Genomic DNA, 24854 nt, shown 5'->3' with positions numbered 1-24854 from the left:
CGGGCGCGTTTTGGCGGGAAGGCCGTGAGGGGGGCCGCCATGTTGGGGGGGGGCGAAGGGGCCCTCGCGGGGACACATTGCGCTCTGGTTTTATTTGAATTGTCTGTACAGCTAAATTGTTTAATTGCGCATTGCCATGTCTGTCAGAGCAACAGGTTGCCACAGTCAGCAGGTAAAATTTGGAGGGGTTTTAGGTCTTTTTGTATGCTGTGCAAGTGTAATTTCGTATTTCTGCATAGGTGTAACTTCGTATTTCTGTGTAAGCACAACTTCATATTTTTGTACAAGGGTCACTGAAACCGTCGGGATAAATGACTCCTAGCACTGTCTTTTTTAAAATGTTAGCAAGTCAGGTATTTATTCGTGGCTAGGGTTTGTGTGTGTGGCTGACAAAGTTCAGGCTTCCACATGAACCCCAATACAAAACTTTTTCACTTATTTATACATTTTAACAAACAAATCAATGTTCATTGGTTCTAAGTTGCATAATCCTCGTCTTTAATTAGTGTTTTATTCCCTATTGATTTCTCACTTTTTTTTTTTTTATCTGGTCCAAATTGTTTAGTAATTTTCTTATCTTTTTCTCAGACATGGAGTCTCCAACCTTTCAGGCCTTAATTTCCTCTTAATTTTCTGGTTACTCCAGCATCGTTGAAGTGCCATAAATTTCAGATCCCACATGCCCAATCCTCAAATTCTTTGGGTCTGTTCATTGAAGTTTGTCGGGGTTAGTTTTAATAAACTTAATCGATGATTTCATGATCAAAGTAATAATGAAGGTCTGTGCAGGAACTTTACTAGTGCTGGCTAAAAGTGGGCGCTGCTCATAAGTAATTAAAGCTACCAATTAAAAATTAGTTAGGAAAGTTATATCATTTCCATCACATGCCCAACTTCAAATTTTTGTACAGGTGTAACTTTATACTTTTGTACAAGCATAGCTACAAATTTCTGTACAAGAAAACTTGATATTTCTGTGGAAGCATAACCTCGTATTTCTGTACAGTTGTAACTTGGTATTTCTTCTCTGAAATGATGTAAATGGAAAGGGTTGTGTGTATTCCACGCTAAAACAGGGTTTTACTGTCAGAATGAGCCCTTGCTCTCTGCCCTGGTCAGAAACCAGATGAAAAGGAAGATGATGAGCATGAGGAAGGCTTGGAGGGAGCAGAGGGAAAATCCCACGCTGCTCCTGCACTGGAATTTTGATTATTCAAGATATGACTGAATTCCATGTTTTCCACTGGCCCTCAGCAGAAGGCTTGGGCCTTCCTGTCTGAAAGGCTTTCACACCTTTGGAAATTGTTATGATTTATAATTATCCCATGGGATGATGTCACTGTGAGGAGCAATCTTTAATCTCCAGGTAGAGGTGGCTTTGGATCTCTCCCAGTACCCTTCCCATGCCCTTTTTCTTGTTACAATTTATCCGTGTGCTCCTTGACCTGAAATGCAAAACCTCAGCATGACCTGATGGATTTGTCTGAGGATAACCCTGCAAATTTGAAGGTCTTGATTTCCTAATTTAAGGAAAACTGAGTTGGAAGTATGTACCTCCATTGCAGCCAGGGTTATTACACTGACACAAAGCTGCAGATTTTCCAGAAACATCAAAAACATGGGTTCTGCTTCTAAAATGAATTCTAAGTGTACAAGTGGTAAACCACATACTGAGATCCCTACTCACTCTTTATCCAGGGCATTTCCAAGGTGGATTAGGAGCATGGAGGTAATCCATTATTTACAGAAATAATAGTTCCCTCATCAGTAATCCAAAATAAATTGGCGTTATAGCCAATTAACTTTGATTATCCTCGAGATGAGCTGTCATTGGAGCCCTTTGCTATGTCAGTGAAGCCCTTTGCTATGTCAGTGAATATTCCTATCCAAAGGTGAAAAGTTTCTGGGATTTTTTTCCTAAAAATGACAGGAGACGCTACAACATTGGGTCTTGGTTTGCATCATTTGAGGCAGCAACAACAGAGGGTCTGGATTTTACAAAAATGGACTGACTCCACTGAAATTTAATGATTTTTGAGGCTTTTCTAGTTGTTGTTGGGGGCTTGCATCCATTCTGGCCTCTCTCACTGACAGCACAGGGAAAATTTGTATCAATACAGTGATTTTAGGCAAGGAGAGGGTTTGCTTGGACAAGATTGGTTTAACCTTTCACTTGTTCACATGCTACCAGGGTGTTCCTGACTCACTGCATGACTCCACAGCCTCTCCAGGGCTGTGAGGACAGGACGTCCCACCCTGCCCACACTGGAAGAGAGCCCTGACTGCCCTGGCTGGGCTCACCCACACACCCTCCACCCACCCCGGGCTGTGGGAGCTGCATTTAAGCTGAGGCCAGGTGGTTTGGGCCTTGTTTGAGCTGCAGTGGGTTCAGGGGCTACTTGGGCCTGTGGGTGCTGACGTCCTGGCTGTGGACCTGCCCTGTGACCTGTCTGAGGACCTGGACCGGGTCAGTGCCACCAGACCTGCTCTGCTCCTCTTGGTTGGATCCCGTGGGGCTCTGCTGCTTGTGGTGAGGTCCCTACTCCCAGCTGCCTCGCTGTCACCTTTGCCTTCCTGCTGCTCCGCTTTTGGACCCTGGCATCAACACTGCTCTTGTTTTCAGCCTTTTAAAATCCCAGAATGGTTTGGGCGGGAAGAGACCTTACAGACCACCCAGTTCCAACCCTTCCACTATCCCAGGGTGCTCCAACCTGGCCTTGGACAATTCCAGGGATCCAGGAGCAGCCCCAGCTGCTCTGGGAATTCTGTCCCAAGGCCTCTCCACTCTCCCAGCCAGCAATTCCCAATTCCCAATCTCCCATCCAGCCCTGCCCTCTGGCACTGGGAAGCCATTCCCTGGCTCCTGTCCCTCCATGCCTTGGCCCCAGTCCCTCTGCAGCTCTCCTGGAGCCCCTTCAGGCCCTGCAAGGGGCTCTCAGCTCTCCCTGGATCCTTCCCTTCTCCAGGGGAACATTCCCAGCTCTCCCAGCCTGGTACAGAGCAGAGGGGCTCCAGCCCTGGGAGCAGCTCCATGGATTCCTCTGGATTCACTTCAATTTCATCCATGCCTGTGGCTCGGGGCTTATCTCCAAACCCTTTAGGACCTCATGGCTACAGCAGGAGCTCATTGCTGGGGGCCCTGCAGTCTCTCCAGGGGGATGAGGAGTGAGTACAAAGGTTTGGATTTAGATGCAGCTCCTGAAATGCAGTGGGTGGAGGCCCCAGATGATGCTGATCAAGGCACTCAGAGCTTGTTGGGATACTTTGACGTCAGGTTTGGCAGGGTCTCTTGGCAGCCCTTAAATCCATGTGGGATGTAGCATGAGTAATGAAACGAGCTCTAATTTTGCCCTAGCTTAAATCCTTCCTTCCTGTTTTCAAAGAGTGCACCATGGCAGGTGGTGTGGACAGTCAGCTGATTCCTTAGGAAATACTGGAGTCTGTAAGCTACAGGTGGGACTTGACTTCCACCAGAATTGCAGTAGTTCCAGGAGCAGGAAATTCCTGTGATGGTTCCTGTCTCTTGGGATAAATTTCTGTTATTTGGTTTAAGTTGAGGGAATGGAGATCCCTCCTCCAGTGACTGGGTTTGGTTAAACCTCAGAGACAAGAGCACTGAGCAGAGCATGCTCTCCTCGTGCCCCCAAGACACAGCAGTTGCAAGATGACTCATTCCTACAGGCCAAAACAGGACTAATCCCTGCCTGGGGCTCCCTTTGTTCCCCAAAACATGAGACAAAGGATGTGCTTGGAACTGTGAACACAGCAGGACACCTGTGGAGGAGTAGGGTGGGAATGGAGGTGAGAGGAGACTCCTCAGGGAGGTGCTGACAAATGCTGAGAGTGATACAAGTGAGATCTCTATTAAAAGCTTCCTCTGGGAATTGTCAGGGAATTCCTTTCCTCATTCTCCTGAGGTGGATTGAGCAGCTGAAGCATCTCCCCTCTGTCCCTTAATCCTAGGAGCTCCTGGCTGTCCCTCAGTAACCTTTTATTTGGATAAACAAAACGTTTATCCAGCAGCCCTGTGGCCCTACCTGCAATTGTGGGACAGCCACAGCTGGGTGTTCCCACAGCCAAAGGCACAGGAGATTATTCCCAAAGCTCAGCCAGGAGGCTGCCCTCCCACGTGGATAACAACTCCTCAAATATCCAGGCACCCTTGGAACAAGGAATGGACAACTCGAAATCCATGGGAGAAATCCCCAGGACCACGAGTGGGCTGGCAGAGCCAGCAGTGAGAGCTGGGATGAGTTCAGTTTGTCCCCGTTTTCCTCTGCCCTGAAAAACATGTGAAAGGACACCACATTTTTGTGGTCAGAGCTTTGGAACCGACTCCTCCCCCACCCCGCTTTGGATGTGTCAGTGGAAAATATTTTTTTTGGAGGTGAAATCGGCCTCCTGCGTGCTGGTTGCCTTGGAGGCTCTGATAAATGTGAGAACTTCATCACATGGAGTGATAGGTTCTGTCAGATAGGTATTACCTGAAAAATAAAGCCCGGTATAAATTCCCCTTTGCCAGGCCCAGCTGAACTTCCAGCAAACATGAAGCTGATTTTGATCTTCAGCGCCCTCATCGGGGCTTCCCTGTGCCTGGAAACCTTCGTTGGGTGAGTTTTGTGGAAAACCTTTCATTTAGGGCTGGTATCCAGTTGTTTTTCATGATCTCACCTTCACAAAACCTGCTTGGGGCACCTTTTTGGGGGTTTGTGACTGATTTTTCTTGTTGCTTTGCTGCTCTGGTGTTTGAAGGAACCTTTCCTTTGGGTTTTCTAAGGAGAAGGGTCCAGCTGTGGAGTTGAGATCCTCAATTTCTGTTAATCCAAGACTTTATTTTGGCCTTAGCTGTACCTAAGGAGCTGAACCTCACTGCAAAAGCAGAGCTGAAAGACCAGAACCCATCCTCAGATCAGAAAGTTCACTACTTTCCCTTTTATTCCCAAGTTTATTTCTCTTTCTTCCTCTTTTTTCCACCTTTCTAAGCATTTTAAATCCTGATTTCCAACCATTAAATCCTAAAGGTTTATCTTTATGTTGCATTGCGAAAATTGCCCCACAGGGTGTTTCCTCACAGCCTCTCTGACCATGGAAATAATTAAAGATTATATGACCATCTTTAATAATTAAAGATTATAAAAACCTACTGGATAAATCCTGAGGTGCAGTAAGTGAGCACTAGATTCCAGTGAGTAAATCTGTGTATGAAGGTTTAAGGATTAAGACTAAAACATAATACAGACAATGTCCCCAAACTCGGGGATTTGTAAAGGCAGGAGGGGCTGTTTTTATCATTTAATCCCGAACAGAATTCTCGTGAATCCCTCCCTCAGTAGCTGTGGTTAATTCACAGCAGAATCCAACCCTGAGATAAAGCTTAGGGGGACAGAGAATCCAATAATAAGTTATTAATGTGGAAAAGTGCCTTCAGAGCTGATTTAACTCGGTTCAACAAAGAGATCTTATCCCTCAGCTGGCCAGGGAGAGGAACCTGGTGTAAACCTGGTGTAAACTAGTCCCTTCTCAGCAGCTGAGGCCGTAAATAAACACCCACATAACTGAGCTCGTGTGCCGAGACCCTGTTTACCTCATTTCCATCTTAAAAAGGTTTCTAGTTGTGCAGTTACCGGTGTTGCTGACAGCACCGATCCGGGCTGTGCTCCCGGCTGTTGAGTTAATCGCTCCAACAGGTGGAGCGAGGCACTTCCAGAGGGTGATTCATCCCACCTGGAATGGTGCGAGCCACCCTCTGCTGGTGTCAGCCTCTGCCAACCCCGGGAGCGTGGCAGCAGTCTCCGACTAAACCACGGAAAGGTGAAACAAATCCCGTATTTGGTGTTTGCTCTGCCGCGAAGTGCTCTCCAAACATTCGATCCTTCCCCAACTCAGCTGGAATATTACTTTCCCACAAGTTGCTGCCAGAAACCAACCAATGGATGCAGGATTGGTCCTCGTGATTTAAAACTCATCCACGTTGTCTGGTTTATGATGAAGGTGCGGGTTGTTGGTTGAACTCTTGGGTGACACCAAAGCAACTGATTAAAGGAGCCCGTGTCGGCCATTAACACACAATTAACACTGAATTAACGATCCCAGTAACAAACCAGTTCACCCAGCCCCCTTCTGAGACTGGTTCTGAAGACACCGATTTATTGCAGGCACCAGGTTCTCCGAATCAAGACCAAAAATGAGGAAGAGGTCAAGCAGCTGCAGCTTTTGGAATCGCTGGAACACCTGGAGGTGGGTCATGGCCACAGGGGCACTTTGGAATATTTCAGACAGGGCAGGATTTGCATCTCATTTTCAAGGGGTCAGGGTGTGAAGCTGTATTTCATTTGGAAGGTTCCCATCACCCTGTGGCAGCTGCCAGAAATAAATTTACTCTCTCAACACTTTAAATTTGACCTGCAAATTCAAATGTTCAGGAGTGCCAGAATTGGTATTTTCTTTCCTACCAGGTTTACATCATATTTGAATTGTTAGATCTTAATCTCACTGTTGAAAAACTTGTTTTTCCAGTGGGAATGGCAATGTTTTGTCTCCCAGGGTTGTGGAAGGAATTTATTAGTTGGTCTAAACTGTATTGAAATAGGAAAACACAGTGTAAAATTCCAGGTTATTACTGTTCTTATTGCCATTGGTGAGGATTTTTAACATCACTTTTTAACATCACTGGGTTTAAAAGTATTATTTGAATACTACAGAAATGAAAATTTAGAAAAGCCCTACCAAAGGAGAGATTAAAGGAGAAATTAAAACAATGGGTTTCATGTTACCTAAGACTGGAATTTAGAGTTTTTCTTAAAATTATTTCTAGTAAAAGGGAGAATAATAAAACAATCATCAGAGACAACTTAAATTTTCTCTTGTTTTTGTGACCAAAGCCTTGAAATTAGTGAAAAAACTGACTCAAGCCTCTTGGTATTTGTTATTTTATTGAGTTTATCACATGAACTGATACAAGGTTGTGGTGAGGCCACAGAGAACGGAGCATTCCAGAGCTCCCTTCTGCAGGAGCCGTTGGATTTGGGAGAAATCAGCATTTCTAAAGCTCTGCCAGAGCTGTTTGCTGGATGCCTTCCCCCAACCAAATCAGTTTTCCTTTCTCCTTTTAGCTGGATTTCTGGATCAACCCCTCTGCCACTGCTGTGCCTGTGGATGTGAGAATTCCTGCTGTCAGTGTCCAGTCAGTCAAAGCCTTCCTGGAATCCCAGGGGATTGAGTATTCCATCCTGATTGAAGACCTGCAGGTGGGCACTGCCACTGGCACTTATTTTTCATAACTTTTGGAAACACTGATTCACAATTTGGCCTCGTTCCCACTTTTCCATACTCTGTTTTCCATGGGATCTTCCCCTTATTTTTGTAGGTTGTGGATTAATTCCTCAAGGACAATCCAAGGATCACTGCAGGTGTACTCCGCGTAGTGACATCAATAAACTCATAGACTCCACAGGACTCTTCTGATAACCCTGAGGAATTCCACATGGCCTTCTGGCCTCAGACATCTGGGAATCCCAACACTGAAGTTACTCATCATTCAGTGAACTCTGCTGACCGTAGTTAAGGATAAAAATCACCCACTTGGGCACTAATCTGACATTTTCTCACGAGCAGTAATCCCAAAAGGGCACCTAAACCAGCATGAACGCACTGCCTTTTCATTTATTTATTTTTTAGCAGCTGAAGCAGACGCTTCTCACCATTTGAATGTGTTCTTTTAGGATGTTCTGGATAAAGAAAAGCAAGATATGGCCGAGAGTGCCCAAAGGCAGCGCAGCGGCAGCTTTGACTTTGGTGCTTACCACACTTTGGATGATGTGAGTACCTCAGGGGAAGAGTATTCTGGATTTTTTCTGGGCTCTTTTTATGCTGTCTTCAATTAAACATCCTATATTAGCATCTAATATGTCCTTGCAGCTTCTTCTGGCACATGGGTTTGGTTTTTGCAGTATTAATTTTGTGCTCAGAACAATCAGCCAGCGCTGTCCCTGACAATGCTGATCAAAATTCCATAAATTCTCCTGCAGAATCTGTCAAAACCCTTCCTTCAAAAGAAAGAGAAATAAAGGAATCTTGAAATTGGGAAATAAAGAACTTTTTGCCCAGAAAAGCTGTGGCTTCCCCATCCTTGGGAGTGTTCAAGGCCAGGCTGGAGCAATTTGGGATCATGGAAGGTGGGGGGGTGGTAATGGGATGGGTTTTCCAACCTGAATCAGTCCATGTTTCTCTGGAAGGAATGATAGAATACATAAATATGATATTAATGTCCTCATGACCTTTCATTTCAGATTAATAGCGAACTGGACCATCTTGTGTCTGAGTACAGCTTTGTGGAAAAGATCCAGATTGGGGAATCCTATGAAAAGCGGCCTCTGTACGTCCTCAAGGTATGACAAACATCACGGAATGTGTCCATTGAGATGGATGATAGAGAATGCAGCCCAAAGCACCCCAATGGTGTGGGATGTTCTTGACTGAAAGGTGTCAGAGTTTGAAACCCTCCTGTTTGATTTCCCAGTTCAGCACCGGAGGCTCCAACCGCCCGGCCATCTGGCTCGACGCCGGCATCCATTCCCGCGAGTGGGTCACCCAGGCCAGCGCCCTGTGGATCGCCAACAAGGTTCCTGCAGCAGGGATTCATCTTTGGCTTGTCTTGGGAATGTTTCCTGGTGTTTCAAAGGATGCCACCCCTCTATGTGTTTAGTTAATTCACCTCCCCAAACCAGCCGACTCCCTGAGGGTGTGGCAGCTGCCTTGACCAAGAATTGGAAAACTCGGTCCTGTTAGAGCAGCTGAGTTTAGGCAGACAAAATGTAGTGGTTCAGGTGAAATTGTTACACAAATAACCAAGATCTTTGAGATTATTTTGCTGCTTTGCTCTGCTCATCCAGAAAAACAGTGTGGGGTTGGTTTCCTTCCACATAATGCCCAAACCTCCAGCTCTCTATAAATGAGGGTTTAAATCCTGCTGGAAATGACTGAGCCACCAGAGAAGTGACAGAATAAGCTGAGTTGGAAGGGACCCACGAGGATCATGGAGTCCCACTCCTGGCCTTGCACAGAACCATCCCCAAGAGCCACCCTGTGCCTGAGAGTGTTGTCCAAATGCTCCTCGAGCTCTCTCCGTGCAGCACAGTTGAGTATTCCCAACCTGGCTGTTCCATCTCAGTCTCAGTGCCAGCCTTGGCCCTTTCCCTGGGACAGGGAGGAGTAAATTCTGTTGTTCTCTTCCATTAACCTCCTGTCTTCAGAATGAAATAATAAAACAGATTCACCGTTCACTTCAGAGCAGTGGAGGAACAGTAATGGCCAGCAGATAATGGATGTTTCTCACTTCCCTGCCCCAAAATCCAGCCTTTCCTCTGTCCCAAGCAATGAGGGAATGAACATTTGGGAAGGAAATACTCTGCTAAGCAGGGTGTGCTGTCTGTCTCTGCCTAGATTGCCTCTGACTATGGAACAGATGCTTCCATCACCTCCCTGCTGGACAAGATGGATCTTTTCCTGCTGCCAGTCGCCAACCCCGATGGATTTGTGTACACTCACACCTTGGTGAGTCAGCTCTGTGTCTGAGCTCAGTGGGATTCCTGGCTTTTCCAAGGAAATAATAAACACGAGGGAAGTGGGCTCTGCAAGTCCATTCCTTAATGCTGTGAGAGGAGTTACCAAAGAGCTGGGCAGACAAAGATCCTCATTACTTGTCTAACCCATCCTAACCCACTGTAAATACCCCAGTTTTGGTAAATGCATTTGATTTTTGACCTGTGACCCATCCTGGCAGTCAGAAATATTCTTGGGATCATTCCTAGGATCAATCTCTCATGGGTGGCAGCTATTTCTGGGAGCAGTTTTGGAGCCAGCACCCAGATTTGCTCCCTTTTGAAGCATTTCTCTGTTGCAGAATCGCATGTGGAGGAAGACCCGCTCCAAGATTCCTGGCAGCATCTGCGTCGGAGTTGATCCAAACAGGAACTGGGATGCAGGTTTTGGAGGTAGGGATAAAGCTTCTGGATCCTTTACACAGAACCAGCTATTGCCTTTATATAGGGGATTAATCACCCTGGAGCACAGGATGAGGCAGCAATCATGGAATCACAGGAGGGTTTGGGTTGGAAGGACCTTAAATATTATTTAGTTCTACCACCTGCCATGGGGAAAGACACCTTCCACTCTCCCAGGCTGTTCCAAGCCCCATCCAACCACTGAACACCCCCAAGAATGTGGATTCCTGGGTTTCTGGGCAACCTGTTCTAGGTTGCAGCATCTAAAAATACATCCCTTAAACATTCACACTCTGTGGCTGCTGTCTGAGCATTTATCTGCATTTAAGGCCTTGCTTTGGCTGCACACCTGCCCCTGTCCTTAGGAAAGCCCAGCTTTGTGTGGGTCTGCCCTGACCTTCCAGGAATTCTCCTTCTCACAGGTTTGTTCCCTCCTTGCCCCACCAGGTCCTGGAGCCAGTAACAACCCCTGCTCTGAATCCTATCACGGGCCCAGCGCCAACTCTGAGGTGGAAGTTAAATCTGTTGTCGACTTCATCAAGAATCATGGCAACTTCAAGGCCTTCCTGACCCTCCACAGTTATTCCCAGCTCCTGATGTATCCCTATGGATACAAATGCACCAGGCCAGACGATTATGCCGAGCTGGTAAGACAGGAGGACTCAGCTTTACCTTCTTCTCTTCTGTCCAGCTGCCTTTCTGTACTTTCCATGCTCTTCCTTAATGACAGCGTCACAGCTGGAATAATATCTCTGAGGCAATGTGGATCTCACGAGCATCATTCCAATGGAAAAGACCTCTGGAGATCTCTGTTCTAACCCTGTGCTTAAAGGGCTTTGGAGTCAGAGCCAGTTTCAGTCTAAGTTTTGATTAATTGTTTTGATTTGATATTTCTAAAGACAAATTCCACAGCTTTTTCAAGCCTGTCCTAAAGTTTCCCTAATCTCATGGAGATTTTGTTTTGTCCTAACACCTAAATGCAGGTCCCCTGTGGCAATTTGTTGCCTTTTTCCCTCCTGCACAAAGAACCCAGCTCTGTTTTCCATCCACCCCCCATTACGTAGTTGAAGTGAGCACAAAGTTGACCCCGGAGTATTGGGAGATCTCCAACTGCCTTGGGAATTTCTGGTATCTCTTGAGCCTTCCCTTGACAAGCTAGTGAGATAAACACTGGATGCACAGTTCCAGAACCTGCTGGGAGTTCATTCACCTGCAGTGCCACCTCCCAAAAATGCTGTGGAAGCTGTGAGTGCTGTTAGTGTGAATCATCTCCAAAGCAGTTTGGAGATTTCTGGTGAAATCCTAATCTTTAGTCTCAGGAAGTGTGGCTGCTTCCTGACTTTTCCTTCATCTTCTCCCCTCCAGGAATCTCTGGGAAGAGCTGCTGCCAATTCCATCCGGTCCCTCTATGGCACCACCTTTCAAGTGGGCACCATTTGCAGTACCATTTGTGAGTATTTGGCCACTCAGAGCTTTTGTGGGCTATCCCAGGACAACAATCCCTGTCCTCCCCACAGGGTCTGTCCCTCGTGGAAACCACGATGCTCCTGTGCAGTGACACCACCGGTCACACATCGGAGCTGAGCGTTCCCATCAAAACCTCAGCCTTGTCCCCAAAATCCAAACAGCAGGAGAACAGAACTCCACCATCCCTCTGCTCACTGCTCTGGCTCATCTCCCTCTCTCTTCCAGACCAAGCCAGTGGAGGCAGCATTGACTGGAGCTACGACAATGGGATCAAATATTCCTTTGCCTTCGAGCTGAGGGACACAGGGCGCTACGGCTTCCTGCTGCCTGCCAACCAGATCATCCCAGCTGCCAAGGAGACCTGGCTGGGCCTGAAGAGAATCATGGAGCACGTGCAGGCCAAGTCCTCCTGAGGGCTGGGCTGGGAGCCAGCTCTCTGCAGCTGTACAAGGTCATAAATCCTCGGTGTGCTGTGACGGTTGGAATGATAAAAATGGTGGAATAAACCCCCGGTGCAGTCCCCCCATGGTGTTTGACACGTGTCCTGTGCCTTGTGTGTGACACAGCCCTGAGGAGATTTTGGGACAGAACCACACATCCAGTGCCACCCCCTGCCACGGACAGGGAATCTTCCATTATCCCAGGTTGCTCCAAGCCCCAGTGTCCAGCCTGGCCTTGGGCACTGCCAGGGATCCAGGGGCAGCCACAGCTGCTCTGGGAATTCCATTCCAGCCCCTGCCCACCCTCCCAGCCAGCAATTCCCAATTCCCAATCTCCCATCCAGCCCTGCCCTCTGGCACTGGGAAGCCATTCCCTGGCTCCTGGCCCTCCAGGCCTTGGCCCCAGTCCCTCTGCAGCTCTCCTGGAGCCCCTTTAGGCCCTGCAAGGGACTCGCAGCTCTCCCTGGAGCCTTCCCAGGCTGAAGGGGCTGGTGCAGAGGGGCCTGGCGTTAACCAGCATAATCCAGGCCCTGGAACTGATTAAAGGAATTTCATTTCCTTTAACGAGCCTCAGAACGCTGCCAGGTCCCCAACCACTGTCCTCAGATGTACATCCCCATAGATTTGGCTGCCCCTTTCTCCCTCCCACATGTTCCCAGTGGACGTGGTTGAAGTGAGGATGGAAATTGAAGGACACTTCCCCTCATGCAGCTCCCAGTCCCTCAGATCCCCTTGTTCTGTTTTTCATCCTGCTAATTTCTTGGGAATTAAGAGCAAAGAGCTCAGGAGGCACTGAAGGATCAGAGATTAGCGGTGGCTGCTGCTGTGGTGATTATCACGTCTAACAGGTTTATCTCAGTGTCTTGTGACCCCCCAGCAGCTGGTGAGTTCCTCACCCTCGGGGAGCCTGGCAGGAGAGCAAACAGCGCTGATGTGTCCGATAAAACCGTGCGGACTCCCAGGGCACGGAGCTGCCGGCAGGAAAAGGGGGAAGCGCAGCTGAGGCAGCTGGAAGTACTCCAGGGGGCTGGATTTGGGTTAAAAGCAGCTGTTTTGGAAAGCAAACCCATGCTTGGGTGAGCCAGTGCTCCCCACGTGTCCCTGTCCCCTCTGCTCATGGCCTTATCCTGTGGCACCTGCTTCCCGAACTGACCCAGCTTTCCAAAATCCCATCCTCTGCCCTGTGATTAAAAACCACTGATGGTAAATCCCAGGGACAGGGCACACACTTGGCTCTTGGACCTGGAGGAGCTGTTGCCTCCAGAGCAGGAGCTGCAGAGCGCGAGGAGCCTCGGCTGGGGTTGGGGACCTGTGACCTTGTCCTGGCTTGGAAGCTCATTCCAACCATCCAGGGCTTGAGGCCCCCTGTCCCCTCCTCTCTAAGTGCCTGATGGGATGGGAGCTCATCCAGGTCTGGGCCCCTGAGCCCAGAGAGATCTGGAGTCAGAGCAGTGGATGCCACCCAGAGGAACAGGAGGATGTGTCCCATGGTGGGATAGAGATGACACAGGTGTGGGGTGGGGACCTTCCCATCCTGAGGAAGGAGATCACTGAGGAAACAGAGCCAAGCTCTTCACCACAGAGAGCGATGGGAGAGACGAAGGCAGCAGCTGGAGCAAGGGAGAGCCAGGAGGAACATCAGGAAATGCGTCTCACCAGGAGGAGAAGCAGCAGGACCTGGTGCCAGTGGGGCCCTGAGTGGTGGAGTTTAAGATTATACAAGGAAGGAAAGGCCTGCAAGCAGCAAATGTTACCGGGCCTGGTGGTGTTTCTGTGAAAGGCAGGATAGATGCTGCAAATTGCAGTCATCCCAGGCACTATCCCCATTATAAACAACCCATACAGTCTCCCTTTCCCAATCCTACCTTTCCCCTTTATCCTATATCCTACTACCCCCAGTGTATTCCTAATCCATTCTTTCACTCATGGTTTCCCTCACAAAACCATGCCTTTACCAATCTGTTCCCCAAAAAGCCCTTTCCAATGCTGAGTGGGGGATGACAAGGGAGAGAGAAAGAAATTGACTATTGTTGTTTAGAGTTCCAACAGGTAAAAATGGAAGAAACCCTCTCCTGCCTCAGTTTCCCCACACAGCATGCTCAGAGAGTCCTGTCTCCCTTCTGCCAGCCCTAGGATGTTCCAGAGAAAATCTGTTTGGACATTCACAGACTCAGGAGGGTGGCTTGTTTCCTTTTGAAACTGTTCTTGTTATCTTATGTTTATCCAGTTGTTTCCAATGTTAAGTTTTAAATCTCTTTCAGTTAAAACAAAAGGGTGAAGTGTTGGGGTTCCTCCCCCTGCCCTGGGGTCCTGGGAGAGGGGCCCTGGGGTAGAGGCACGGCCTATGGGGTCTCCCTGCTCCCATGTACCCCAATCCAGGTCCCCACTGGTTATTTTGTGTTCCCCTGCCCGGGGAGGACCCTGCTGGTCCCGTGATTGCCGAGTTCTTTGGCAGTCCCCCGGCCATGTGGCTGGAGAATAGAGATCTCTGAAACATCGATCAAGGATCGGTCCCTGTTTCTTTCCACGGGCCTCGCTGTCTAAGGCGTGCTGCAGGAGCCTCCATCTCTGGAGGACTCCAAGATCCAAGGAGGAGGGACCTGGTGGGTCCCCAGAGCTGACCATGTTCATCCAGAGGGTTGGATGCAGACCTCCCATGGTCCCTTCCCACCTCAACCACCCCATGGTCCTGCCTCAAGGAGGACCCTGCCAGCACCTCACCAACATCACCTGTTCTGCACCACAAAGCCCCAACAGATCCTGACACCCTCCCCACGGCACATCCTGCTCTCGGGGTGACCAGAATCCCCTGGATTTAATGGGGAAAACACGGACAGAAGATGTCGGCTGTAAAAAAACTGCCCTGGGAGGTGCCTGCCAGCCTGGGAACACAGCCCAGGAACTCGGAGCATCCTTGACAAGTGTGGTGGGAGCTCAGGGGCAGCTCAGATAAGGCCCAACAAAGGCCCTGCTGTAACCTGAGGAACAAAGACGCTGCTTTAACTGGGGAACAAAGCCACCTCTATGACAACCCAACCTCCTGGGACAGCCCCAGTCAGTGACAGCTGCTCCAGAGCCACTGCTTACACTGAAAACATTAAAAATAATTCATTTTCTCCCCAAAAATGAGCCCTTCTCTCTGAACATTACCCCAGGTGAACGTCCTTGTGCACCTCCGAGCTCCACGGCTTCCATCAGCTTTGAAGTGAGACTTCATCCACCATCAAGTGGCCCCACTCCTGGGAATGGTTTGATGAATAATTTGAACAATATAGTTTAAATTTTATAGATGTATATATATATATACACACACACACACACATATGCATAAACTAATTAATCCTAAATAAGTATAGGTTTAAATGCTTGCTTTTTCTGCGAGTAAATCTGTAGTAGCTTGTAATTACACATGCATTACTAATCATAATTGACTTACTCATAGCAATGAGTAATGAAGAAATTCATGGAAACAAAGAGGTGTTTCCGGGCTCCTGTGACCGCGCCATCCCCACCATCCCACGCCTGCGGGTTGGCAGCTGCCCGTGCCCACGGCAGCTCCGAGCTGGGAGCACGGACACTCATCCAGGACCTGCTCACCGAGGAAGACGTTATCAGATCCTCCCTAATTTGGCTGCTCTTGTGTTGACTTTGCCAAATAAAGCAAACATTTGGGCTCCCGGGAGCCCTTCCTGCCTGCTCTGTTTGTCGCTGCCGACGCCGCGGGGACGGCGGATGCGGCCCCGGTGAGGAGATCCCGGAGGGCCCCCCAGGCACCAAGTCCGTCCTCGGGGCTGAGGCTCTGCTCCCACCCACCATGGAGACCCTCCTGGTCTTCCTTGCCCTCCTGGGGATCGCCAGCACCGAGCAGCTCTTCGTGGGGTGAGTCCTGCCGGAGCAGGGGGCGGTGGGACACCACGGCTGGGATGGGGATCCAGGTGAGAGAGGCCCATCCCCACCCGCTGTCCTTTGGGGTCAGTGAGAAGGGTGACATCCCAAAGGACGGAAATCCGACAGGATTTTTTCCCAAGCAGGAAAGATGAGATTTCACCCCAGGTTTGGAGGGAGGTTTTGAGCATGCAGCAGGCAGAAATTAGGGAATGCTGAACCCTGAGGGCATCACTCCAAGCTGTGCCAGGGTGTAGGATGCCAGGGGATGATGTGTATGGCTCACACACCAACGGCTCTGGAGCCATCCAAGAATTGTTGGGAATAAAACCCAAGGATTGCTGGGAATCACAGCCAAGGATTGCTGGGAATAACACGCTGTGGGAAAGAACAAGATGTGGCTGGAGAAGGGGCCCTGTGGAGGGAGGGCAGCACTTTTCCAGGACAAACATTCTGGTTGGAGCTCCTGGAGATGAGAACAGCACAGTCCAGTGCAGGAATGAGGCTGAGAATGGGCATGGAATGTAGGGGGGGAATTGGGACCACCCAAAATTCCCAAAGCCTCCAACCCATTCCCGGAAAGGTCTCAATGACTGCACTGGCAATGAGAACTAATTTGCAGAGAAAGTGGGAATCCCATATTCAGATTAGGGAAAACCTATCCATAAAAATGTACCCCCGGGATGCTGGGCATCCCAACAGATAGACCGATGCTGGAGCCAGGGCTGGTGATCTCACAACCAGGGACAGGACCCAGGGAAAGGTTGGAGCTGTGCCAGGGGGGTTTAGGTTGGAGATCAGAAAAGGTTCTTCCCCCAGAGGGTGCTGGGCACTGAACAGGCACCCCAGGGAATGGGCACATTCCCAAGGCTGCTCCAGGAGTGTTTGGACAGCGCTGCCAGGGATGCCCAGGGTGGGATTTTGGGGTGTCTGTGCAGAGCCTGGAGCTGGATTTGATCCTTGTGGGTCCCTTCCAGCTCAGGATATTCTGTGATGTGATTGACCCACCTTCCTTCCTGGTTTCCTTCCTTCCTGGACACGATGCCATGGCTGAAGGGATCCATCCAGGATCCCATCACACTCCTCCAGGCAGGTGGTGCTGGGAGGGATCTGAGCAGCTGCAAGCCAAGATGGTCCAGGAAATGCCAGGACTGCTCCCTGACTTTGGAAAAATTGCAAGGGTTTAATGCCTGCCTGAGTCCCCCAGGCACGGAACGGGCAAATGGAAATTGTTCTCACCCTGAGGAGGTGGTTAAACTGATAAATGAGGAGTTAAGAGGATGAAAGGTACAAAAGGGGAAAGAATTTTGTGCCGTTTTGGGAGCGGCTTTAAGCACTGCCCAACAGGAGAGGTTGAGGTTGGAAGTAGAGGATTGATCCAAGGTAGGAAAATGTCTCTTCCATGGGAGAGCATTTCCTCCTCTCCAGGGGCTTTGCCTGTTCTTGGGCAGCCCAGCCAGGCTGGGGTGGAGCCTCTGCTAGGAAATGTATCCAGAAATATGGAACATATCCATGTGAGATATTCCCTAACATTGTGGGAGTTGATGAAACAAGGCTGGAGATCACCTCAGGCTCTCCAGCACTTGCTCTTTTCCCATCGTGGCTGCTCTGAACCTGCATTTTTTTCTCTCAACACCAACAATTGATGAATTTTCCAACCCTCCGAGCTGGTGTGGAGCTTCCACAGCCTCCCCCAGCCCAGAGTCCCCTCCCTGTGATCCCTCTGCCTCCCTGCAGGGACCAGGTCCTGCGTGTCACAGCCAGGAGTGAGGAGCAGATCGCCCTGCTCGGGGTGCTGGGCAAGCGGGAGGAGCTGCAGGTGAGCTCTGAGGGGTCCTGAGCATCCCCTGTGTCACCGACCCTGGTGAATCCAGGGCTCCCTCCTTCTTTTGCCATCTCATCCTTTTTCCTTCCCCTTTTGGAGATGCATCGTTTAGAACCAAATAAATAGGAATTCAACTTGGGGCTCCTTGAGCTCAGCGCTCCTGTTTTGTATGAGCTGGGAACATCCCATGAATCCTCATTGCTCAAAGGGACTTTGCAGCCCACAAACAACCCGGGATGAAACATTTCTGTAGATCCCTATCCAGATATCCATCTGTGTCCCAAAATTTGTCCAAAAACCTCTTTAGATCCTTCATGGAAACTCCTATGGATTCCTGGAGGTGCTGGGGAGCTCAGTGGATGAGCACCAGCCTGGGATGGAGCCGAGTTCTCCCTTTCAGCTCAACTTCTTCTCCCCAGGTGGACTTTTGGCGTCACCCCGTCAGCCCCAGCCACCCCGCGGACCTGCGGGTGCCCTTCCCCAGCCTCCAAGCAGTTAAAAACTTCCTGGATTCCCATAATTTTTCCTACAGCATCATGATTGAGGATGTGCAGGTAAGGGCTGCAACAGGAACAGGACAAGCTCCTGCAGCTCAGCCCTGGGAGAAAGTCCAAAAAGTTGGAAACCAAGAGCAGGAAGAAAAATCCAACCCCCTGCTCCTTCCAGCCTGGTTGATCTTGGGGGGTTTTTTTTGCCTCCTAACCAGGAATTATTGGATGAAGAAAAGGAAAGCATGAGGAGGTCTAGGAGGATAAAGAGAAGCTCCAGCACATTTGATTTTGCCTCTTACCACACGCTAGATGAGGTACCTTTCCCTGCAGAGCATTTGTTTTGTCCTGCTGGGGTCACACTGGTCACATCCCTGTGGTGACAGTCGTGGTGACATTTTTGGTGACAGGTGAGACCTCCCTGGGACACCTTGGTGGAAGTTTTAGCTGAGATGGGAGACTGGGAAACCTTCCACATCCAGCGTGGCCACTCCTGGAATCTCCCACCTCATGGAAGACATTTTCAGCTTCACTTTGGTGGTGTCACCCTGTCCTTGGAGCCCAGCTGGTGGCTGGGAGGGGGGCTGCGATGGTGTTGGGGGGTCTCAGAGCTTTTTCTTTCACCATTCATTCTACTTTTCCAAAAACCTTGTGATGTGCCTTTCCCTGCTCACACAGAGGCCCAAGCACTTGGTGTTCTCCAGGGAAGCCCCAGATCTTCCCCAGGGAAGCTCTGCCTGTTGCATTCAGCGCTGGACACCCTCAAAACCAAAAGGTGAGATCCAGGCTGAGCCTCGTGACCCAGCAGCTCCTCCTTTCAGATCTATGACTGGATGGACGTCCTGGTAGAGGATCATCCCAACCTTGTCAGCAAGATCCAGATCGGGCAGAGCTACGAGAAGAGGCCCCTGTACGTGCTGAAGGTGGGTCCTGGGGCAGCCTCACCTTGAAAATCCTCCCTCTCTTCAGGATGAGAAGCTGGGCCAGGGGAGGCTCAGGGTGGGCATCAGCAGGAATTTCCTCATGGAAAGGGTGGCCAGGCCTTGGAACTGCCGAGGGAGGTTTGGAGTCGCCATCCTTGGGGGTGTCCGAGGAACACCTGGGGAAGTGGCACTCAGAGCTCTGGGCTGGGGACAAGGTGGGGATCGGGCACAGCTTGGATTCCATGATCCCCGAGGGCTTTTCCAACCTCGATGATCCCGTGATTCCGCACAGTTCAGCACCGGGGGATGGAACCGTCCAGCCATCTGGCTGGACACCGGCATCCACTCGCGGGAATGGATCACCCAAGCCACCGGTGTCTGGACAGCCAACAAGGTGACCCCGCACCCTGGGGACCCCAATTCTTACCCTGCGGTGCTGCTCTGTCCCATCCCTCATCTCCGAGGGGCACCCGGGCAGCTCCTGCTCCTCTCCATGCACAGATCGCCGAGGAATACGGGCAGGACCGCTCTGTCACCGCCATCCTGGACAGCATGGACATCTTCCTGGAGATTGTCACCAACCCCGATGGCTTCGCCTTCACCCACAGCTCCGTGAGTGCGGGGACACCGCGGGGGGACCTTGTCGCAGCGCTGTCCCCAGCCAGGGCTGTCCGTGGTTTTTGGGTGGGGAGGGATGTTCCTCCCCACGTGGGACGGTGAGTGGAGATCCCTGGAGATGCTTGGGGGGTGGGAGATGGTTGGGATTCACATCCCTGTTTCAGTCTCCTCTCCATGTGCTTCTAGAACCGCCTGTGGCGCAAGACCAGGTCCATCAACGCCGGATCCCGCTGCGTCGGAGTGGATCCCAACCGCAACTGGGATGCTGGGTTTGGAGGTGAGACCTCGGCCACCAGGTCCTCACGCCAGGCATTGTTTGTGCCTCAAAACATCGAAACTTTCTGCTAGAGAGGAGAAACCCAGGGATGGAAACCCTTCCTGAGGGATCCTCTCTGGATGGTGCCTCCTCCCCCTGCTCCAGGCGCCAGCTCCAGCAGCGATCCCTGCTCCGAGACCTATCACGGCCCTCATGCCCACTCCGAGAGGGAAGTGAGAGCCATCGTGGACTTCATCCGCGGCCACGGCAACGTGAAATCCGTCATCTCCATCCACAGCTACTCCCAGATGCTGCTCTTCCCCTACGGATACAGGACGGCGCCCATACCCGACCACCAGGAAATGGTGAGATGGCCCCAAAATGTGGGGCTGTGGCCACCTGGCAAACTCAGGCAGAGCATCCCAGGAGCCTCCCTGCTCCTCTCATTAGCTACAACTGGAATATTGAACCCCTTCAGCTGGTGGAGGGTGGTTGCATGATGAACCTCAAACATCAAAAATTAAGGGTTTTTTGGGAAAACCTAGAGCAGAGCAGATGGGGAATGATGGGCTCTAGATCTCCCTGCTGCTTGATCCACCAGATCCCACCACTTTTGGTGGGTCCTTTGCAGAATGAACTGGCCAAGAAGGCTGTGAGCGACTTGGCTGCCGTGTTCGGGACAAAATACACCTACGGCAGCATTGCCAACACCATCTGTGAGTGTCCCTCCCTCATCCCGCCGCAAATCCCCTGGGAATGGGCTCCCATCTCCGCTCCTCTCCCTGCAGACATGGCAGGAGGCACCACCATCGACTGGGCCTATGACAACGGGGTGAAATATTCCTTCTCCTTGGAGCTGAGGGACTCGGGGCGCTACGGATTCCTCCTGCCCAGCTCCCAGATCGTCCCCACCGCCACCGAGACGTGGCCGGCGCTCCTGGACATCATGGTCCACGTCCTGGAGCATCCATACTGACCCCAGCACCCCCCACAGCATTCCCTCATCTCAATAAACCCTCATGGTGGTTTCAGGCACCCTCGTTTTTTCATGCTGAACTCCAAAAAAAGGGTGGAAAAGGACTCCCAGACCTGCAGGTGTTTATTTTCCCCTCGTGCCTTTGGCTCAAAGTCCCCATCCTTTGGAGCCAACAGCCAATATGGGAGGAGATGGGGGTTTTTGGGCAACCAACCCCAGATTTGTGGGGTTTTGAGCAGGTTTGCTCCGTCATCCCTTCCTGGGAAGCTGCAAGGAGGAACACAGGGCAGCCTCAGGGTCATCGCTGGGTGCAAGGTGCTTCCAGGCACTTGCTGTTTATTTTTGGCTCCTGGGACAACTGTCACCTGCTCTGACCCCTGTCCTGAGCCAAGCCTTAAATCAGTTTCCCCACCACTGTGGTGTAGGCATCCATCTCATCAAACCCCCAAGTGAAAATCTGCATTTTGCGCTTTCTCAACCCAAATTGATCCTTTCCCTCCCCTCAGCCGGCGCTGGGGGTGGTAGGATTTTGGCACCTCCCAGTCTCACCTTGCTGGCAGCTGACTCACCATGGCCCCAGCCGGTTCCTGGGACAGGTTTGGCCGGGACTGGCAGTGCCTGGATGGGGACGGCGAGGCCTGACCTTGGCCGGTGGCAGCCAGAGCCTTCCCAGGGCCCTGGGAAAAGGGACAGCTGGAGGGGCCGGGCCAGGGACCACGATCCCAATCCCAATGGGATTTAAGAGGCCCCAGGGCACTGTTGGGATGCGAGACCGGCTCTCCCAGCTGACCATGAGGCTGCCCGTGCTCCTGGCTGCCCTGGTGGCAGTGGCCACCTGCACCGAGACCTTCGTCGGGTAGGGGGGCTGGGATGGGGCCGGTGGCACCAGGTGGGGCAGAAGGAGCCAGTTCAGCCCTGAGGGAGCACAGGGAAAGGCTCAGGGGAAATCCCCAGGACGGGGGGATGCATGGGGTGGGGTTAGGCCGGACTAACGGGGCTGGAGCTCGTCCCACGCCCCCCAGCACCCCCTGACCCCACAGGCACCAGGTGCTGCGTGTCACCCCCAAGAGCGATGAGGAGCTGCAGAAGGTGCAGGAGCTGCAGGCCCTGGAGCATCTGCAGGTACTGGGTGTGGGGTTGGATTTTGGGGATGCCCCCCAGCCCACGTCCCTTGTTTTACAAAGCAGGGACGGGGCTGGACGTGGGATTATGGGAAGCAAACGGTGAAAAGCAAGACAGGCTGGTGCTGGGGGGTGCATCCCGAGGCAGGATCCGACCCCCTTATCTCCATTTTTCCCTACCCAGCTGGATTTCTGGCTGGCTCCCCGCGGGCTCGGATTTCCCATCGACATCCGCGTGCCCTTCCCCAGCCTGCAGCCCGTCAAAGCCCACCTGGAGGCCAGTGGAGTCTCCTATTCCATCCTGATCGAGGACGTGCAGGTCAGTGGTGCCACAGGGGAGGCAAGGGAGAGGTGGGATCCCACCCTGTGGGAATGAGGCTCATCCCGCCCCGTGTCCCACAGGCCCTGGTGGATAAAGAGCAGATGGAGATGCTCCGGAGCAGCCGCCAGCTGCTGCTCAACACCAACACCTTCAACTACGAGGCCTACCACACCCTGGATGAGGTGGGAAAGCACAAGATTTGAGGCATTTTTGGGGGAAAAGTTTACTCCTGGCAACGCCCTGCTGCTCCACGTGCAGCAAGGGCAGGGGGTGAGCTGGCAGTGACCCCCACATCCCTCCTTCCCAGATCTACAATTTCATGGACCTGCTGGTGGCCGAGAACCCCAACCTGGTGAGCAAGCTGGAGATCGGCCGCTCGACTGAGAACCGTCCCCTCTACGTGCTCAAGGTGAGGATTTGGGGATCGTGATCCAGAGGGGAAAGTGGTGGGACAGGGACAAAGCCAACCCCTCCCCTCTCTGCTCTCCCAGTTCAGCACAGGGGGCACAAACCGCCCGGCCGTCTGGATCGACACCGGGATCCACTCCCGCGAGTGGGTGACACAGGCCAGCGGCGTCTGGTTTGCCAAGAAGGTACTGACACATGCCAGGCACGACTTCCGCCCCAAAGGGCCACAGGGTCCTCAGGAACCGTGGGATCCACGTGGGTGATCCCAAAGGGAGGACAGGGAGCCCCAAACCTCCATCCTCTCTAGATTGTCCAGGATCACGCGAATAATGAAGGTGTGGCCTCCATCCTGGAGACGATGGACATCTTCCTGGAGATCGTCACCAACCCCGATGGCTTTGCCTTCACCCATAGCCAGGTACCGCCCCGGATTTCCTCTCCCTGGTTCCTACAGCCGCGCTGGATGGGGCTGGGGAGAAGGCTTTGGGGTGCTGCACATCCCTGAGAGGGCAAAGCCTCCTCATCCACATTTCCATGGGATGGGAATGGGACCACCACGAGCTGTGGAGCTCCAGCCCCGGGCACCAGCTGAGGTGGCTCTGCCCTTCCAGAACCGCATGTGGCGCAAGACCAGGTCCAAGCACGCGGGCTCCATCTGTGTCGGAGTGGACCCCAACCGCAACTGGGACGCAGGTTTTGGAGGTCAGAGCTCTCCCCTTGCCCCTGGGGAGCGTTTCCACTCTCCAGGTGGAGGCTCCGAGGCCGTTTCTGACTCAAAGATCCATTGATGTCCCCTGGGAAAGAGGTGGGATTTGCTCTCTGTGGCAGAGCCGAGGGTTTGGGCTCCACCAGGGCTTTGATGTCCCCCGGTGACAAATGACAGTCACCATACAAATCTCTAGGAGGAGCCCCCAGGAGCATTCCTTGATCACCACCAAGCATCTGAGGGGTGGGGCTTGGAAGTTCCCAAATTCCCACTGTTTTCACCATCCTCTCTTCCACAGAGGCCGGAGCCAGCGGAAACTCCTGCTCGGAGACGTACCACGGACCCTACCCCAACTCGGAGCCAGAGGTGAAATCCATCGTGGACTTTGTGAAGAGCCACGGGAACATCAAGGCTTTCGTCTCCATCCACAGCTATTCCCAGCTCCTGCTCTATCCCTACGGCTACACCGAAACCCCAGTGCCGGACCAGCAGGAACTGGTGAGGCCCACGTGGTTTGTGGGGTTGGGATGGGGTGGAGCTGTTCTTCTGCCATTCCAAGGAGGAGCCACCTCCATCCTGCATCCACTGGGAAGCTGGGAGGAGCTTTGCATCCCTTTTGCACCTGGAAAAAAGCTGTATCCCACAGGTTTTTCCTTTCTTTGGCTCATCTTTCCTCCTTCCCTCTATTCCCAGCACGAGGTTTCCGCCAAGGCCGTGGCAGCTCTGTCCTCCCTGTACGGCACCAAGTACAAGTACGGCAGCATCATCACCACCATCTGTAAGTTCTGGGGGCAGCCATGGCTCCCCCAAAATCCCCAAATCCCAAAATCAACCCTCACACCGTGGCTTGGCCAAATATCCCATGGAATTCCCGCACGAAGTGATTGAGGCTCCAAATCCCTCCTGTTTTTTCCTCCCTCAGACAGAGCGAGTGGAGGAACCATTGACTGGACCTACAACCAAGGGATTAAATATTCCTTCACCTTCGAGCTGCGGGATACGGGGCGCTACGGATTCCTGCTTCCCGCCAAACAGATCGTTCCCACCGCCGAGGAGACCTGGCTGGCGCTGAAGGTCATCATGGAGCACACCCGGGACAACATGTACTGAGCTGGGATCAGGGCTGGAGCAGCTGGAGAAGGGGAAGAAGGCAATAAATAAATGGAAAGAAGGATGAGAAAAGCCTGTGGTTGTTTTCCCTTTTTCCCAAATCGGGTGGAAAAGCCCTTTCGGAGCCGCAGTCGGTGCCAGCACAAACAGGGTGTGCTGGGCTGGTGGCCTGGAAAGGGAATTGATTGAAAGGGCATGAAAACAGCAGGAACAAAACGAAGGGAAGGTGGTGGTTTTCTCTCTGTTCTGGCAGAGCATGGAAAGGGAACTGGGCTCTGGGACACGAGGTCAGTGGGATTTATTGGCGC

At 51.7% G+C, this 24854-nt stretch overlaps 3 protein-coding genes across 7 annotated transcripts; all 3 read left to right on the top strand.

The window, feature by feature from the left end:
* The first annotated feature begins 80 nt into the window (after positions 1–80).
* On the top strand, positions 81–11994 carry LOC125325520 (carboxypeptidase A2-like). 4 transcript variants are annotated; one of them, XM_048302645.1, is made up of 12 exons: positions 81–172; positions 4523–4610; positions 6156–6237; positions 7113–7247; positions 7722–7817; positions 8289–8387; positions 8519–8620; positions 9442–9552; positions 9902–9992; positions 10449–10648; positions 11367–11451; positions 11694–11994. In XM_048302645.1, exons 2-12 carry the CDS (start codon positions 4546–4548, stop codon positions 11879–11881), a joined length of 1254 nt encoding a protein of 417 aa, XP_048158602.1. In that variant the 5' UTR covers positions 81–172; positions 4523–4545; the 3' UTR covers positions 11882–11994. The 4 variants fall into 4 exon arrangements, with proteins under 4 accessions (XP_048158602.1, XP_048158600.1, XP_048158598.1 ...); XM_048302643.1 differs by lacking the exon at positions 81–172 and adding an exon at positions 2297–2467; XM_048302641.1 differs by lacking the exon at positions 81–172 and adding an exon at positions 2443–2530.
* A 3489-nt stretch (positions 11995–15483) lies between these two features.
* LOC125325411 (carboxypeptidase A1-like) lies at positions 15484–20938 on the top strand. Of its 2 annotated transcripts, none has more exons than XM_048302435.1 (11): positions 15484–15787; positions 17531–17612; positions 18038–18172; positions 18325–18423; positions 18928–19029; positions 19322–19423; positions 19531–19641; positions 19834–19924; positions 20069–20268; positions 20505–20619; positions 20692–20938. In XM_048302435.1, the coding sequence occupies exons 1-11, from the start codon at positions 15723–15725 to the stop codon at positions 20877–20879; spliced, it is 1290 nt and encodes a 429-aa protein (XP_048158392.1). In that variant the 5' UTR covers positions 15484–15722; the 3' UTR covers positions 20880–20938. The 2 variants fall into 2 exon arrangements, with proteins under 2 accessions (XP_048158392.1, XP_048158393.1); XM_048302436.1 differs by having other exon boundaries at positions 15487–15787; positions 20535–20619.
* A 105-nt stretch (positions 20939–21043) lies between these two features.
* On the top strand, positions 21044–24605 carry LOC125325410 (carboxypeptidase A1-like). Its single transcript, XM_048302434.1, has 11 exons — positions 21044–21735; positions 21920–22001; positions 22185–22319; positions 22403–22504; positions 22630–22731; positions 22814–22915; positions 23038–23148; positions 23342–23432; positions 23735–23934; positions 24130–24214; positions 24359–24605. Exons 1-11 carry the CDS (start codon positions 21611–21613, stop codon positions 24544–24546), a joined length of 1323 nt encoding a protein of 440 aa, XP_048158391.1. The 5' UTR covers positions 21044–21610; the 3' UTR covers positions 24547–24605.
* Positions 24606–24854: the final 249 nt, after the last annotated feature.

This window comes from Corvus hawaiiensis, chromosome 4, assembly GCF_020740725.1.
Source record: "Corvus hawaiiensis isolate bCorHaw1 chromosome 4, bCorHaw1.pri.cur, whole genome shotgun sequence".
Taxonomy (NCBI): Eukaryota; Metazoa; Chordata; class Aves; order Passeriformes; family Corvidae; genus Corvus; species Corvus hawaiiensis.
The sequence above is the reverse complement of the archived record's forward strand: the minus strand, read 5'-3'. Positions and strand labels throughout refer to the sequence as shown.

Excerpts from the sequence above, each read along its gene's own strand:
- LOC125325520 (XM_048302645.1), top strand. The coding sequence starts at position 4,546 with ATGAAGCTGATTTTGATCTTCAGCGCCCTCATCGGGGCTTCCCTGTGC. Across the intron at positions 8,388-8,518 it reads GGCCTCTGTACGTCCTCAAG|TTCAGCACCGGAGGCTCCAA; the intron begins GTATGACAAACA and ends TTGATTTCCCAG. Across the intron at positions 10,649-11,366 it reads CAGACGATTATGCCGAGCTG|GAATCTCTGGGAAGAGCTGC; the intron begins GTAAGACAGGAG and ends TCTCCCCTCCAG.
- LOC125325411 (XM_048302435.1), top strand. The coding sequence starts at position 15,723 with ATGGAGACCCTCCTGGTCTTCCTTGCCCTCCTGGGGATCGCCAGCACC. Across the intron at positions 18,173-18,324 it reads TCATGATTGAGGATGTGCAG|GAATTATTGGATGAAGAAAA; the intron begins GTAAGGGCTGCA and ends CCTCCTAACCAG. Across the intron at positions 19,642-19,833 it reads TCGCCTTCACCCACAGCTCC|AACCGCCTGTGGCGCAAGAC; the intron begins GTGAGTGCGGGG and ends ATGTGCTTCTAG.
- LOC125325410 (XM_048302434.1), top strand. The coding sequence starts at position 21,611 with ATGGGATTTAAGAGGCCCCAGGGCACTGTTGGGATGCGAGACCGGCTC. Across the intron at positions 22,320-22,402 it reads TCCTGATCGAGGACGTGCAG|GCCCTGGTGGATAAAGAGCA; the intron begins GTCAGTGGTGCC and ends CGTGTCCCACAG. Across the intron at positions 23,433-23,734 it reads CTGGGACGCAGGTTTTGGAG|AGGCCGGAGCCAGCGGAAAC; the intron begins GTCAGAGCTCTC and ends TCTCTTCCACAG.